Source organism: Papilio polytes, unplaced genomic scaffold (genome assembly GCF_000836215.1).
Source record: "Papilio polytes unplaced genomic scaffold, Ppol_1.0 DF823958.1, whole genome shotgun sequence".
NCBI lineage: Eukaryota > Metazoa > Arthropoda > Insecta > Lepidoptera > Papilionidae > Papilio > Papilio polytes.
In genome coordinates this window covers 89,550-106,072 of record NW_013525246.1, presented here as the reverse complement: position 1 = coordinate 106,072, position 16,523 = coordinate 89,550, and the positions used below count along the sequence as shown (strand labels likewise).

The window sequence follows — 16,523 nt, the reverse complement described above, 5'->3', positions numbered from 1 at the left end:
CATTTCTTTAAAAAATGGCACTTTGTTTCATAAATGTTGGTCACCCCTGCTCTAAGAGGTATATGTATGGAGGTAAAATGAATATATAAAAAATCATAGTAATGCAAAATACGATCTATCACAAAATAATAACAAGGGTTAAAACGGGGTTGAGGTTGAAAGGTTCTATTTGTTTGGCCTTAGCTGTCAGAGTTATATCCTTAAAGCCTGCTAACGAATAAATATATACAAAAAGCATTTAAACACATTTTAATAGCAAAGGTATACTGATGTTCTCTTTACTAATATTGTATAGAGGAAAATTGTATTTTTGTACGTATTGATATAATTCAAAAATTACTATACCGATTTTTAAAATTCTTTCATCGTTAGAAAGGTGATTTATCTGTGAGTAATATAAGCTATATTTTTCGGTGTTTTTTAATTTCACACGGACGAAGTCACGCAACAGCTAGTGATGTAATAAAATTAATTTTTATATTTTTAATAATAATTGATAACACACACACATAGGAGCGTCGGTGGCTCAGTGGTTTGAACACTTGACTTGCAATCTACAGGTCTTGGGTTCGAATCCCGCCATGTACCAATGTGATTTTCGATTTTTCGAATTTTCATATGTACATAATTTACCCGACGTTCTTACGGTGAAGGAAAACATCGTGATGAAACCTGCACATATTGGCGAAGAAATTCAAAGATATGTGTGAAGTCAACCAACCCGCACTTGGCCAGCGTGGTTGACTATGGCCTAGTCACCCCTTATTAGGGTAGGCTCCGAGCCCCTCGGTGGGGACGTATAGTGAGCTGGTGATGATGGTGATGATAACACACAAGCGTTGTCAATGTTTGATTAATATTTATTTTGATTAATTGTTACATTAGCTATGTTACTCACTGATAATGTAGCTTTTTATTGGTGAAATAATTTTTGAAATTGGTCCAGTAAATTATGAGTTATTTCAATACATACAAAAACAAATGTTTCCTTTTTATAATACTAAAGATATACTTTAACATAGTAATCGAGAAAACATTCTATTCACTATTGAAGTTCGATATAAAATCTAATAAAAGACAAATAAACATCAGATTTTTATATTGTAAAATTATATATTCCGAACCCTTCCTGCTCTGACGCAGATTAAAATTATATTTGTTCTCCGTCAACATCGAAATTTGATATCACGGATGTACAAATCAAACGATTTATTTCAGCTACAAAATATAAAGTGGTATCTCTTGACTCATATCGATTCTAATAGTTTTTATTACTCTAAATCAAGAAAATAAAGATAGAAATTTTAGATAGATCTCTTTGCCTAATGCTGGGTTTCTTAAGTTTATTTTAACGTTACTTAGTGATCCAATAGTAAAATTGAACTAAGATTAAACGGAGTGAAACCCAAGTTACGTAGTTCGGAAACGCATTTCGTGAAGTTATCGAATCGAAAACAGTAATGAAAGGTTAAATGTAGCTGGGAAACCGGCCATAAGAGAATATGGACTTAATCGGAGGATAGTGGAGACTCCAAAATACTACGAACCTTATTATTGTTAGCACTACACTTAGTATCTAATAAGCAGTCTAGACGTCAAAGTCGATTTTGTGGACTAAAATACTTAAATTATCTTTTTTAAGATTCGGTAATTTTTCGGTTTTCAATTATTTTGATACATCTTCCAATGTCTCATTTGAAATGTAATAACCCAAATGAAACGAAAACATGTGATATTTTCCCCTCAAACGTTTATTCTAAAAGACGTGCAGAATTCTTATTAAATTTTACCTCAATTCATTTGAGGCATCTTTTCCATTTCGCTTAACATCTTTCCTTATATCATATTTAGATATTAAACATTTCTTATAATGTTACGTTTAGATTATAACCATTTGTCAGGAGAATTTATAAAAATGTTATTTTCATTGTGTTACCGAACGATTGTTGATTTCGACAATATGTTGTAGTGCTAGACATATAAGACAATCTTACTAATATTATAAATGCAAAAGTTTAGATGGATGGATGGAGGGATAGATGGATGGATGGATGGATGGATGTTTGTTAGCGTTTGTAGCCTAAACGGCTGAACGGATCTCCATGAAATTTGGCACAGGTTTAGAGCATAGTCTGGAAGAACACATAGGCTACTTTTTATCCCGGGAATAGTTACGGTTCCCGTGGGATTCATAAATTTAGTTTTTTAATGTTTACTCGATCATTCTGCAACGGTGCACCATATCTTATTGAAATTTGGCACAGATATAAAACAAAGTCTGGAGTACACATGGGATGAGCTTCATCCCCGGGAAATGTCCGGTTCCCGACGGATACGTAACTTTTTGTAATTTATATAGTTTGTATGTTTTCTAATACCACGCGGACGAAGTCGCGGGCAACAGCTCGTCAGAATATATATTTCATGTCCAGTTTTCTCTTACGTCGATTACTGCAATCGGGGATGTATATGGACAGGGGTCGCTTCGCTATTTCGGCGAATACTGGTGGATGTTTGCTTTTTGCCAGATTATAATATAAATAAATACAAACATTCACATTTGATATTAATAGAATGATTTATTCAGATTTGATATAAAAGATTTTTACATCTCATAATTTTCAATACATTTGTATTGAAGCGATTTGTACAACAATCTTGGGTATCAGAAGGCATATTAAAGGCATCCTTTGTGAATTCCTTGAGGGATTTGGGTATAATCTTCATACTTATTTTATTTATAAGTGAAATTACAACTTTGACGCGAGAAAACTAAACTACTTAACTAAAAGACGTAACGATTTTAATCAATTACTCAAGGTCATTAAAACTACTTAGAAAACATTTAACTAATTATTTCATCCTTAAACGTAAGATATAAAACCAAGCATCTTAAATGCAACTTTTCGCTTGTTAATCCTTTTGCATACTGACAGTTATACAGTAGTAGAGCCCGCTTTAACATCTTCGCACCAATGGGTCAGTTCGCCCGGTGTACCACGACCACACAGAAGGCAGGCGTGAAGAGGAATTTCGCGTTTCGTGTTATGAGTGTGGTGCCGGAGTCCCAATTTTAGTCCTTTTCCCGTCCCACCCTTTTCTTTAAGAGAAGGGTGGATGGGAAAGTGGATTTGACGGTGGAGGAGATGCGTAGGATGGGGAAATGTCCTCTTTATGTGCGTCTTCTCCTTCGTCTATTTAGGCAACGCATCTGCAATTGCGGATGTCTATGGGCAGCGGTCGCTTCGACTTTTTGGCGGATTTAGGTGGCCGTTTGCATGTTTTCCATCTTTTTGTATAAAAAATACTGGAAGGGTCGAACTGTTCAGTTAGAACTGAGCGTTTGCAACGGGCTTTACGTTAAAAACGGCTATAAATGTAATTCTGATATCAAATGAAAATGTAAGCGGTTGTTACCCTACAATAAAATAATTAACATTTAATATGAAATTAATTAATTTCCTAATAAACGCAGTGTAGGCGTAATTAGCACCACGGGGGTTTCTCCAACGTGTAGGAAACTATGACGTAATAATTTAATTACAAAGCGTGTACACTGCTTAAATATGTTATAGTTTCCTAGTAAATAAAAAAAACTTATGTTATCTATCTATACCAATATTATAAAGAAGAAATATTTGTGTTTTTGTATGTATTGAAATAACTCAAAAACTACTGGCCCTATTTAAAATTTCTACCATTATTATGTTTTCATTGGGTATATTATTTAAAATTTTACGCAGATGAAGTCGCGAGTAACAGCTAGTATGAAATATAATAGCAAGAATTTGTTAGAAGTTTCAACAATAAAAAAATGATAATCCGAATATTTTCCATTAAATATTGTCCTTCATATTTATCAAAATTTCATAAATAATTTAGAAAAATATTTTTTTGCATCGAATTAACTCAAAAACTACTTCATCGATTTAAAAATACATGTCACAGTTAGTATGGAATAACATTTAGATATTTTAATATTAGCTTAGAATTTATTAGAAATATCTATAATCTATTAGGAATTAAAAAAATGTTTCGTACCCAAGAAAAGGACTACCGCTAGTATCATTTTCATTGTATAGTACGAACATACAAAATGTAAATTAAGATATAGTGTTGAAGTCGTAATCATCAAATATTATACCAAAGGTTGATAACCCCTCATATTTCAATTACGGGATAAACAAATTTTGAAGCGGGAATCTTATTAAAATGTATTTTACACCCATTAAGATTTGGAGTTTGGAAGTTTGTTAATAAATCTTCCTTTAATATTAATTATGAAGACAAACTTGAAACTTAAACATTTGGATTAATAAAATCATCTAAGTTAATATTAAACAAATATTATGCCTAAGCTGTATCCTTAATCTCTACTTAAACTTTTTAAGAAATTTGTTTCCAATACGTAGTACATGAGTTGAAAACTTTATTCAATTTTAAAGCTGATGCCAGTTTTTTTCGCATTTTTGGTTATGATTGTAAAGACACATTCGAAAATATCCACCAAAGATAATTTCTAATAAATCAGTATCTAAAATAACGTAGAGGCGGTATGTCAGTCAGCATGATGTGAAATCAGGCATAACACATGTTGATCTTAACGCAACATCTTGTTCAACCTATCGTTTCGGCAATCACTCATACAAATATAAAAAGGTGAATTGTGTAATTTTATTAAAAATCTCAAAATCTCTGGCAGATTTTATGATGTTTACAGTTTCACCGTCGACCAGATTTATTTTTACCTCAAAAGTAAACGCGAAAGCTTGTATCGGCTCTGATTTATGTCGCCCTCATAAACGAAACACTCGGGCATGATTCACAACAGACAGTCGTGAACGTTCGTGCTATGCTGTACACTGGGTAATGTGTAGCACACACTCGGCTCGGCGGCGCCCCACAACCCATCACGAGGGAAAACACTCCGCCGCAGACCGCTCCGGACGATTGCCAAAATTTTCATCGCGTATTTAAAAAGGTGATCATGTCACGTGTTTAAAATTAAACGTTACGGAGGTGAATGAACGTCGTAGCACTGACCTCCTTTTTGCGTGGTGTTAAATGTGCGGAGTCGGTAAGAGTCCTCGTCGGGCTCATCGTCGGGCGGGTGCGCGGCGCGCGGCACGTCCAAGAAAGCGTTGGAGCGGCGAGGCTGGGCGTGCGCGGCGTGCTGAGCGGGTGGCGGGCGGCGGCGAGCGGACGCCTGCCGGCGCACCTGCGGCGGGGTCTCGGCATCCGCTAGCCGAGGTTCGGAGCTGTAGCGTGCGCGGGTCTCACGGTCCAGCTGCTGCTGCTGTTGTTGCTGGCGGCGGTGGCGTACGCTGCGGCCGCCGGTGATGCGCGCCGACTGCGACCGTGCGGCCGGCCTGCGCCGCGGCGCCGGCGTCGTCTCCATCGGCGCGGCCAGCGCTTCCATACTCGCGGAGGCGGGAGCGCATATCGACTGCGAGCGCTTCGTGCGTCCGTCCGTAGCCATAGTCGCGACGATACTGAACGTTTCAGTTTTCAGGCGCGCCCCGCCTCTCCCCGGCCCTGCCCCGCCGGCGCCCCCGGGGGCTTACTTGTTGCATCGGATTTGCGCGACCGTAGTAGTTTTTAATGCGACTAATTCGTGTGAGAGCTTTGTCAAAGCATTTCTCTGCATGGATATGAAGAGAAGGGATTTGATTATAGGAATAATAGTCTATCCCCGCGTCCGCTCAGGCGGCCGGACAGTTCAGGCACGGTATAGCTTTTAAGGCATGACCACTACGATAGATAAATAAAGTTTAATAATGTATCGACAGCAGTACAATAACATCTCACTTTAATAAATGAAGTCATAGAGTTAAGAAAAATCTTTTATGAAATAATTAAAAAAACAGTGAACGTAACGAGTGTGATATAATCATTTTTCTAGTAAATAAGATAAATATACATAATTCTGAAAAGAAAATAAAGTCAGAAAGTAATGAATAATTAAACTTCTAATTTAAAACAAACAAGTAAAGATTATGTAGAGACTTAAAGCCGGTTAACTCGTATTTCACGGGTTTCAAGTTTCGCAAACCGACTTAAACTTTACTTGAGAATCATAACTTAAACTTTACTTGAGAATCATAAATTCAACTTTACTTAGAATTAGTTAAGTCGAGGGAAAGCTTTGCTGTATTGCTGAAGATATCAAAACAATCGTTATAAGTTTAAAGACGAATAAACAAAGTAAAATTATCATCACCTCATAATACGTCCACTATGGGGCTCGGGGACTAACCTAAGGTGACTAGGCCATAGTCCACCACACTGACCCACTGCGGGTTGGTATTTATTTTCATGTAGAAAATTTATAGTCTTTCTGACATATTTAGTGAATTAAAAATAAAGGTACAATAATATAAATTTACCAGCTTTCGCCCGCTACTTCGACCGCGAGGAATTAAAAAACAAAAGTGATTACCTATGTGTTCTTCCAGACTATCCTCTACATCTATACCAAATTTCATCGAAATCCGTTGAGCCGTTTAACCAAACAAACAAACTTCTAAAAAACATCCATCCATCTAAACTTTCGCATTTATAATATTAAGGGTCCACAAAATTCTGTGGTCTGATAACAATCCAACGTGTAAAATATGTGATGGGAACATCGGATTTTGTTACCTTATCTTTCAGTGACGTCATTTTATCAGCTAGTGATGGGACAGGCTCTAAGTATGATTACTTGAATTGTTGAAGAAAATTTGTTGTGCTATACCGAAAATGGATACGGGATTAAGAAAATTTAATAATATGGTAGATTTTTACTGTAAATCGAATTAAAATCCTAACATATTCATTTAGAAATAACTAATTCTTTGAAAAAAAAACCCCTGATTCGTTTATTTCCGTCTAACCGTGGGTATGAATCAAAATTTCTTGGCACATAGTGTGAAAAATTCATAAATCAATTCTCAATATAATTACATGAAACGGACCTTACCTTTCATCTCTTTTATAAATTTCACATGAAAGTGTGTTATGTATTTGACACTGAGTTAAATATGTTAAGATATTTTGACTGCTTGGCACTTTTAAGCCGAATTTCTTCACTTTCTTGAGTCTTGTAGTCTATACTAATATATACAAATATTATAAAGAGGAAAGATTTGTATTTTTGTATGTATTGAAATAACTCAAAAACTACTCGACCGGTCTCAATTTCTTGCACCATTAAAAAGCTATGTTATCACTGAGTGACATAGGCTGTATTTTTACTATTTTTTGACCGACTTCCCAAAAGAAGGAGGTACTCAAGACGTCTGTATGTTTTTTTTTATTTTTTTTTATTATGTGTGTTACGGCATAACTTCGCCGCTAGTGGACCGATTATGATAATTCCTTTTTTAACCGAAAGGTAATGCTTGCACGTGGGTTCCAATTTTTTGTTTGATTTTTGGAGTCAAAGACTACGACGTAGTTAAATAGTTCAACTCAAATCGACGAAATTTTGGGTCATAACCTCGCATAATTAATCCTTTTTTTTTTCAAATATTAATGTGATCGATTAACTTTTTCCTTCCATGCTAATATTTTAAACAAGAAAGATTTGTTTTTTGGATGTAACGAATAAATTCAAAAACTACGGGACCGATTACAAGTATTTTTCACCATTAGAAAGGAACATTGACAATCAGTAACTATTAATTAATGTATAACATTTTTTAATTCTAAGCAAATTGAAAAGATGATGAAAGGATATTTAAGGTCAAAAAGTACTATAACACGGAGATCAATCGCGTTAAAACTAAAAGTAAGTACCTACAATAACAGTGTTCGCTTGTTTTGTGAAAAAACAAAGATAAATTAATCGGGAAATTATCGAAATGTATTATTAATATCGTATAAACAAGCCGGGGCGGTCGGCGCGGCGTCGTGTAAACAAATTTAAAAATTATGCGTTCGCCGGCAGCCGGGAATAGAAACACAAACCGACTATTTTCCATCGGCCTTCGTCTCGTATTCAAAAGCGAATTATCACACTGCTTGCCTTAAGATTCACGTGATAGCATTTCTAGACCAAGTGTTAATGAATACTCCGACTAAACTTTTACACAACTGTTGTGCGACTGTCGATTGTTTCGCAGACAATTCAACTGTTTGTACTAAAACTCGAGTAGTGTGCGCACCTCCATATAAGTTTAGAGGAATAAAAGCAAGAAAAACAGTTGTACGATAATTTAGTTTTAGTGACCTCACACTCTAAAGCAGACTGTCTAGTGTTTTGGAGTTTCAGATTAGATGAACTACAGATCAAGTCGTGGATGCGAACAACAGATCATTCTCGTTTTTTTTGTCTATTAATTAAAAATGAATTTAATACATCTAGTCAGATTATAAAAAGACGAACTTCACAATTGTTCGGTGATTAGTTTTGATCCCACACAGTTGCCACGTTTATCGTAAACGATTTGCATGTTTCAAAGTGAATTATTGTAATCGAATTTATCGCATAATGTTGGTTTAGCGTGATGGAAGTCAATCCGTGATAGCAAATAAAAAACTAATAAATCAAGTAGTAACCAATTAAAACGAGCGTCGGTGGCTCAGTGGTTTGAACACTTGACTTGTAATCCACAGGTCTTAGGTTCGAATCCCGCCATGTACCAATGTGATTTTCGAATTTTCATATGTACATAATTTACCCGACGTTCTTACGGTGAAGGAAAACATCGTGATGCAACCGGCACATATCGGCGAAGAAATTCAAAGATATGTGTGAAGTCAACCAACCCGCACTCGGCCAGCGTGGTTGACTATGGCCTAGTCACCCCTTATTAGGGTAGGATCCGTGCCCCTCGGTGGGGACATACAGTGAGCTGGTGATGATGAACCAATTAAAATATTTATATAAATAATCACTTTGTGTCGTCCAATTGGTCCCCTCTTGGACACAAGAACACACAGGAATATTACGCAAGTTAAGTAAAACTCATTACTTTACTCTGTTATCCTTACGTTAGTTTCTATGTGAAATATTATTTCAAAATAATAAACCAACGCGTTCGATCGAAACCTAAATATCAAGTTTATTTTAGATGCGATATACGCAAGAGTTAAATACGTCAGAGGCGATAATGTGCCGCGTGACGTCACTGATGACGTAGTCTTATTTTATAATGACATTTGATTATGCAGAAAAAAAGTTACAAAACTAATCAACCTGTGCGACTAGGTGTAAAACGTGACCGTATATTTTTTCAACTCAAAACGGGACATTGTTTTTTTTAAGTTATTACGAATATTGTTATTAACAACGTGTAGGTATCACCTAAGTTCATAATTGTACTTTTATTTATACTTATACTATACTTTTATTTACATTAAAGGAGACCCTTAACTGAAGACACAACAATATTCTTATGTATCAAAAGGGCTGGTCCGTGAAAACAGACATTAGTCACAATTATTTACAACTAGCTTGCCCGCGACTCCGTACACGCGGAATTGAGAAAAAACAAGTGTAGCCTCTATGTTCCAGACTATCTTCTACACCTATATCAAATTTTATCGAAATCCGTTCAGCGTTAGGCTACAAACTAACAAACATCCATCCAACCTCATTAACATTCGCATTACAATTAGTTTGATTATAGAAACACATTCTGTTTGAAAAAGATCCTTTATGTTAAGGTGAATGTCACCACGCTTTTGCACTAATGTGCAAAGGCGACCACTGACACTTGAATTCGACTAGTCTGACAAAACTGCAGGGACCTAGAAGCTGCACTATTATCGTGTTATCAATGATATTTACAAAAACGATATCGTCTTACGTTTTCTTACAGAGCAGTAACTTTGACATAATCCACTAGTAGAGCGGGCTGTCGCCATGTAGGTTGCCAGGCTGGCAAGTCCCTCCAGAAGTTGTAGCTAGCTTTCCTATTCCGGTTGCTCCAGGGCTTCGGGTGACCGTCCCCTGTGATAACGCCATCTTTGAACTCCGTGATCCCTCCAGCAGCCACGCCCAGCGTTAATTGGAACTGGAAGTAAGTTAAGAAACTAAAACTTGATTTTATGTTTTTAAATACTGTCAGGTCGCCAACTTCTAGAAAAATTAAAGGCAGCTCTACAGGAACAGTTCAAATAGTTTACTGAGCATCTTTAAGTAGTCATAATGCTTGAAGCTGTTTAAGTTTTTTCTTTTTTTTTTTCACCAGCTCACTACATGTCCCCACCGAGGGGCTTTGAGCCTACCCTAATAAGGGGTGACTAGGCCATAGTCAACCACGCTGGCCCAGTGCGGGTTGGTTGACTTCACACATATCTTTGAATTTCTACGCCGAAATGTGCAGGTTGCATCACGATGTTTTCCTTCACCGTAAGAACGTCGGTTAAACTATGTACATATTAAATTTCGAAAAATCGAAAATCACATTGGTACATGGCGGGATTCGAACCCAAGACCTGTAGATTACAAGTCAAGTGCTTAAACCACTGAGCCACCGACGCTCTGCTGTTTAAGTACGTAAGTTTAATAAATAAATAAAAAATCTCTTTATTGCCAACCAAAAGTATACACAGAGTTGTACAAAATAAAAAACATACACGAAAAATTGTTACAGATGGCAAAAGGGGGAGGCTCAGCTTAACCGATACTGGTTGATCCAGTGTCGAGCTGGCTTTCAGTCACCCCCTTCTTAAGATGTAAAAGGGAGCGTAGATAGTCGAAGGTCGCTATATACTGGGTTGGTTTATTGGTTAAAGTACTATTTGGAAAGTGACAAATGTACTTACATGGTCATCGAAAGGTGCCATCTTAGTCCCTTGAGAGAGGTAGGTCCGAGGAATATTGCAGAAACGTTCAAAGCGGCCGCTAAGACCGCTTTCCCTTGGCTCCACGCGCAGCCAGTCCTCGTCGTCCACTTTAAAGCTTAACAAATCTAGAACGTCCGTAAGAAATCCTTAATATCGAGCAAATTATCTTAATTAATTGGGTAGCTAGAAGGAGTACAAAATATGTTCGATCGCCATAAAAATAGGGATACAAAACATAACTTGTGTACCTGGAGTCCACCGCACTTTGTACACGTGGAAGTCGTCTCCCCACTGTGATCCATTGTACAACTCCTTACGTTCCGTCAACACATCTCGACATGCCAAGTTCATTATTGGACCTCCATATAGAACCTGGAATATATAAAAGCATCAAGGTTTTATATCTGAAAAATACCTTGCAAAAACAGTTTAATGTAGACAAACTTGATTTGTGCAAAAATGAAAAGCCCTACCCAAAATATTTTCTTTAAGGGTTAGTCAGTTTTGTAGCCTGTTCAAACAGACCTTATTTCCATGTTCGTTTGGTCCGTCACGGAGCTCGCGGTTGCCGAGTGCCGATGCTATTTTTATGATACCAGATGCGAAGTTAGGCGTACCGTACTTTTTGAGTAAAGGCTCCAGTAATATTTCTGAAAAATATAAGTTAAAAAAAAACCTCGCTAGATGTGACCATAGTGAATATTACTTGTAGTTCTTGCACAATATTATATGCATCAACAGCCATTTTGGCATAAGCGATTTCGTTTTTTTCCCTTACATTCGCCAACACATCTTCATTTCTAGATACTACGCTAACTACTAGTTGATTCAATAAAAATTACCGGGATAAAGCCAGTCTCCTTGTGGCAGTTTCGCTCTGATTTCAACAACGCCGTAAGTGAATGCGAAGGTCTTGCTTGTGAGACGGCCGCTCACCACCGGCGGCAGTATACTAGCGCCTGTCGCGGTCACGCTGCACGATTCTGCTGTCCTCGTACATCTACCAACAATAAAAATTCAGTTTTAAAAGTACTTTGTTCCTCTTTTTAATAATAAAGTGGTGAAAGGAGCAGTGGGAACACCAAGGTGCTTAACGACGCCCGTGGACATTCGTAACTGGGGAACTACAGATGTGTTGCCGGCTTTTGAGGTAATGGTAGGCTCGCTTCTTGAAGGATCCTAAGTCGTACTGGTTTGGAAACACCACTAGTAGAGTATCCTATATCTTATACTTAGAGGAACAAAGTAATAATATGTTCCGATACCCGCTAAAGAGATTGAGTGATCCAGTGCACAAGGATTCATTACTGAAGTTTTCTTGTTCCTGCTGGAGTTTTGGTTCAATCCGCAAATGTCCTCGATGTACCCTCACAGTCTGCGCATTTGGTGGTCGTTGATATGATACGAACGAGTACTCCTGGAAGAAATAAACCTTTATTCATGTTTAATGCGAACAGATCGGCGATTCAATCTTATCCTTTTAGATTCTTTGTCATATCCATGTTTACTCTATTTAATCCTATCTTCTATCCAAATGAACGGAGTTCCATTTACAGGTCCTTTATTGCAATCGATGTCTACTCTATTTAATGCTATCCAAATGAACGGTGTTCCATTTCATCGTCATCTCCCCTGCCTTGTCCTACACCCGAAGGGTCGGCACGCCGGGTTTTCGTCCTCCAAAGCTTTCTATCATCCGTCATCTCAGTCATCACTCCCTTCTTGATCATGTCGCCTTTCACGCGGGGTTCCATTTACAGCTCCTTTATTGCAGTCACATGTAGCGGTAATTTTACAGGTATACCGCTTGGTCGTTTATATCATCTTTAACGCAATTCTCGGAGCTACTGAAACTGCTACCAAAAGTTCTGGCGAGAATAACATTCGCCTACAATTTTTATCATGCAAATCGCGAGCGAGTTGGTTGCAGTTAATTTTATCTTAGTTACAGTAATAAACATTACAGGTTCACTTGGTATGTATTGTTCGATTTGCCACAAGTCCTCGTTGAGACTATTGAAGTTGTCCTCGAATATTATCCGGCCAGCGCACGCGGTACCAACGCGTAGTCGTGTCACAGTAGGCAGACAACCCCAAGTATCATCCCGAATTACTATTTCTGGAATACCCATATAAAGGTTTTATAGTTTAAATAGACGTTGCTTGCGACTTCGCCCGCGTGAAATTAAAAAAATAATAATAAACACTCACAGATTGATTACCTTTCTAAAGGATTTGTTTTTAAATCGGCCCAGTAGTTTTTACGTGAATTAAATACATACAAAAATACAAATCATTCCTCTTTATAATATTAGTATAGATATAGTATTAATAAATAGGGTTATTGGTAATTCAACGTATCCATCTAAGAGGTGTTAGAGGGGTTAATTTGTGATAGTTTTGACACCCATATGCATTAATCTAACTTCTTACTAATATTGTAAATGCGAAAGTTTAGATGGATGTTACAGTTTGTAGCCTAAACTGCTGAAAATCTCAATAAAATTTGGCATAGATGTAGAGGATAGTCTGGAAGAATACATAGACTACTTGCTTTTTTAATTCCATGCGGGATGAGCCGCGGGAGAAATCTAGTATTCTTCAGATATCTTACCTTGTACAACATACTTGACGTTCAAATTCATGTACATTTTATATTTATCATAATATTGATGTAGATACTGGATATCGTAGTTGATGACGTCAGCGAATTTCAATTTTACGTAAGGATCTTCGTAAACCCATCTCCCGTTTGTTAATGCTGTTACGTTGGCAATAATTTCATCGTCGTCACAATTATTGTTCGCCCTTTTTATTTTGCCTTTGAATTTGAAGTTAATTAGTGTCGAATCATCTAAAACTAGAGAATGATATATTACTGAAGAGTTTATTACAAGTTACTTAGTTAGTAGATTCTTAATTTATCTTTTACTAGCTTTCGCGCGCGACTCCGTCCGCGTGGAATTGAAAAAAATAAAAGTAAGTAGCCTATGTGTTCTTCCAGACTATCCTCCACATCTAAACCAAATTTCATTTAAATCCGTTCAGTCTTTTAGGCTACAAACTCCTATTCATCAAATCATCCATCTAAACTTTCTGAAATAACTTCCGATTTAGATGTCGATGTAAATTTGTAAATTTGCAGTTAAGATTAAGCAAGAAACTTAGTGAATACTAAGTCTACCTTTAACTAAACTATCCCACAACTGTTGCGCAGCCCTTCGACTGTTTAGTCGCACAACTAAAAATCGAGTAGAGCGTGCACCTTCTTATAAACTCATAGGAATCAAAGCGAGACTACAGTTGTGCGATAATTTAGTTTCAAGCGTGCACGCTCTAAATCATACTAATATTATACATGCGAAAGTTTAAATGGATGGATGGGTGTTTGTTAGAAATTGTAGCCTAAACGGCTTAACAGATGTAGATGATAGTCTGGAAAAACTCATAGGCTACTCACTTTTGTATTTTTTTTAATACCATGCGGAAGGAGTCGCGGGCGTAAGCTAGTGTGAGAATAATTTAGTAATTTGTTATCGAGGCGCGTTATATCTAGTAATTATAATAAACAGATAAGTATAGTATAGATAACTCGGTTACTTAGCTTGTAGATGAAAAATTAATGTTTCTTTAATATTCCCCTTTTTTTGCTAAAACAGCTATCTCAGTTAGATCTATCAGAAATTAAGTAACAAGGACAAGACAAATACAGCCACTGACCTCTATAAATGGATAGGCTACAAACTAACATTTTGCTTTTTTGCCATATAAGCAAAGATGGTTGCGGTGATGAGTTTTCGAACTCATAATGTAAATATCATAAAAAAATACGTTTCAGTCGGAAATAAGCATAAGTGTCATTTCAAAACAATCACCCATCTATTTATATAGATATATGATCATACGACAATGTGTGAGATGTCATAATTTAGTTTATCTCAAGCCCAGAACAGATATCCTTGTCGGTATATACTTCTTTCTTAACCAATTCACATTATTTTAAAACACGTAACTTGTTACTGTATTTTGTTTAAAAAATGCCCATTTGATCACGACATGTCAACAATATCACGTAATTATAAATTAAAGTAACCTTCTACTAAAAGACGTAATCCTTTTGGATAGAATGCAGTAATGGTCAGTTTTGGCCTCATTGGTGAACTTTGAACTAATAATAGAAATATTAACACTAGAATAAAACGTGTTCGTGTTGAGACGGCCATTTTGAAACTGTTACTGTCACTATTGTGTTGGCCATATTTGTTGTGATAAAATTTCATGACGTATGACGCGTAACTTCTTCAGAAGAATGAACTCGAAGCAGATATTTAAATAATATATAGACGAGGCAGTGAACTTTTTTCTTACGGTACTTTCTTTAAAAGGTACTATATCAGTCGCCTCGTATCCTTGTATTAACATTTATATAAAATTAATTAGATTGACATATGATCAACAGATAGCGCTAGTGATAGGTGAAAAACATTTCAAATGATGTGTAAAATATGCCTGTTCTATATATTAATGTCTTTGACTCGATGTCTAGAGTTTTCTAGGACAAAATACTGCATTTAATTTATTTCAAGATAAGAGGAGTTAGCTAATTCACAATACTCGTAACTTATGTTGTCATTTTATATGAGAACAATAAATATTTTAACTGCAATTTCAAGTTTTATCATCATCCACTGCTAGATTTTATCAATGCCTTTTGCTGTATATGGTCTTCTGCTTTCCGAATCTAACAACTTCCTGACATGGGCGTTACCAGGTGGGTCCCCCTAAGCGATGCAAAATAGACATAAAAAATGAATTAACTCTTTTAATGATAGCTGAAAACTACCCTACAAATACCTAGATCTTAATGGCACCCATGTTTCCTAATATTCTTACTTTCTATACACATTACATTCTTGGTTGTACCCTAAACAGCTGAACGAATCTCGATGAAATTTAGCACAGATGTAGATAGTCTGGATGAACACATAAGCTACTATTTATTTTAAAATTTCAAGCAGACAGAGACGCGGGTGAAACTTAGTTATGTTATAGTTGTGAATGGTATTTAAAACTATATAATTTTCCCAATTGTTTTCTTGATTTTATCAATTAACGTTTAACAAACGCTGATAACCACAAAGATAAAGTACTGCGTGACGTTGGTCGGGGTTTTCTCAAGGTATTTTATTAAGAAACATAAAACTAGCATTTTAAAGATTTATATTTTAATATAGCATTGGATTGACTGGGGATTTAAATCCATCCACTTAATTAATTGTACTAACATACCTCAACAACTATTGGATTTCAAAAATTCTTTTACCATTATTAAACGTTATCAGTGAGTAACATAGGCTGTATTTTTCGAAGTTGAGCAACAGCTAGTATAAAATAGAGGTCTGGCTTAACACTTTCTTTAACATCTTCGCACGAATGGGCCGGATCGCCCGATGTAATACCACGACCACACAGAAAACAGGCGTGAAGTAAAAGCAATTCCGCGTACAGTCTGATGAGTGTAGTGCCGGAGACCTAATGGTAGTCCCTTTCTCTTTCCACCCTTTTCTTAAGAGGAAAGGATGAGAAGGAAAATGGAATTTGACGGTGGAAGAGACGCATAGGGAGGGGATATGTCCTCTTTCAGTGCGTCTCCTCCTCCGTCAATTCAAGGTAGGCAACGCATCTGCAATTGCGGATGTTTATGGGCAGCGGTCGCTTTCCATTTCAGTGGATTCAGACCGCTGGCT

At 36.7% G+C, this 16,523-nt stretch overlaps 2 protein-coding genes across 4 annotated transcripts in view; both read right to left on the bottom strand.

Moving 5' to 3' along the window:
- Window positions 1-5,866, bottom strand: part of LOC106101663 — a 29,310-nt gene extending 23,444 nt beyond the window's left edge. The window contains 2 exon segments of the mRNA XM_013280971.1: window positions 5,044-5,545; window positions 5,547-5,866. Coding sequence (XP_013136425.1) covers window positions 5,044-5,545; window positions 5,547-5,573 — 529 coding nt within the window. The 5' untranslated portion in view covers window positions 5,574-5,866.
- A 2,968-nt stretch (window positions 5,867-8,834) lies between these two features.
- LOC106101704 (beta-1,3-glucan-binding protein-like) lies at window positions 8,835-14,983 on the bottom strand. Of its 3 annotated transcripts, none has more exons than XM_013281015.1 (9): window positions 14,870-14,983; window positions 13,391-13,636; window positions 12,741-12,895; window positions 12,042-12,193; window positions 11,619-11,776; window positions 11,302-11,426; window positions 11,025-11,148; window positions 10,756-10,901; window positions 8,835-10,001 (listed from the first exon to the last, which is right to left on the bottom strand). In XM_013281015.1, the coding sequence occupies exons 1-9, from the start codon at window positions 14,928-14,930 to the stop codon at window positions 9,801-9,803; spliced, it is 1,368 nt and encodes a 455-aa protein (XP_013136469.1). In that variant the 5' UTR covers window positions 14,931-14,983; the 3' UTR covers window positions 8,835-9,800. The 3 variants fall into 3 exon arrangements, with proteins under 3 accessions (XP_013136469.1, XP_013136470.1, XP_013136471.1); XM_013281016.1 differs by having other exon boundaries at window positions 14,526-14,957; XM_013281017.1 differs by having other exon boundaries at window positions 13,391-13,630; window positions 14,526-14,957.
- Window positions 14,984-16,523: the final 1,540 nt, after the last annotated feature.

Excerpts from the sequence above, each read along its gene's own strand:
- LOC106101704 (XM_013281015.1), bottom strand. The coding sequence starts at position 14,930 with ATGAGGCCAAAACTGACCATTACTGCATTCTATCCAAAAGGATTACGT. Across the intron at positions 12,194-12,740 it reads AATACATACCAAGTGAACCT|GAGTACTCGTTCGTATCATA; the intron begins GTAATGTTTATT and ends TATTTCTTCCAG. Across the intron at positions 11,427-11,618 it reads AGGAGACTGGCTTTATCCCG|AAATATTACTGGAGCCTTTA; the intron begins GTAATTTTTATT and ends TATATTTTTCAG.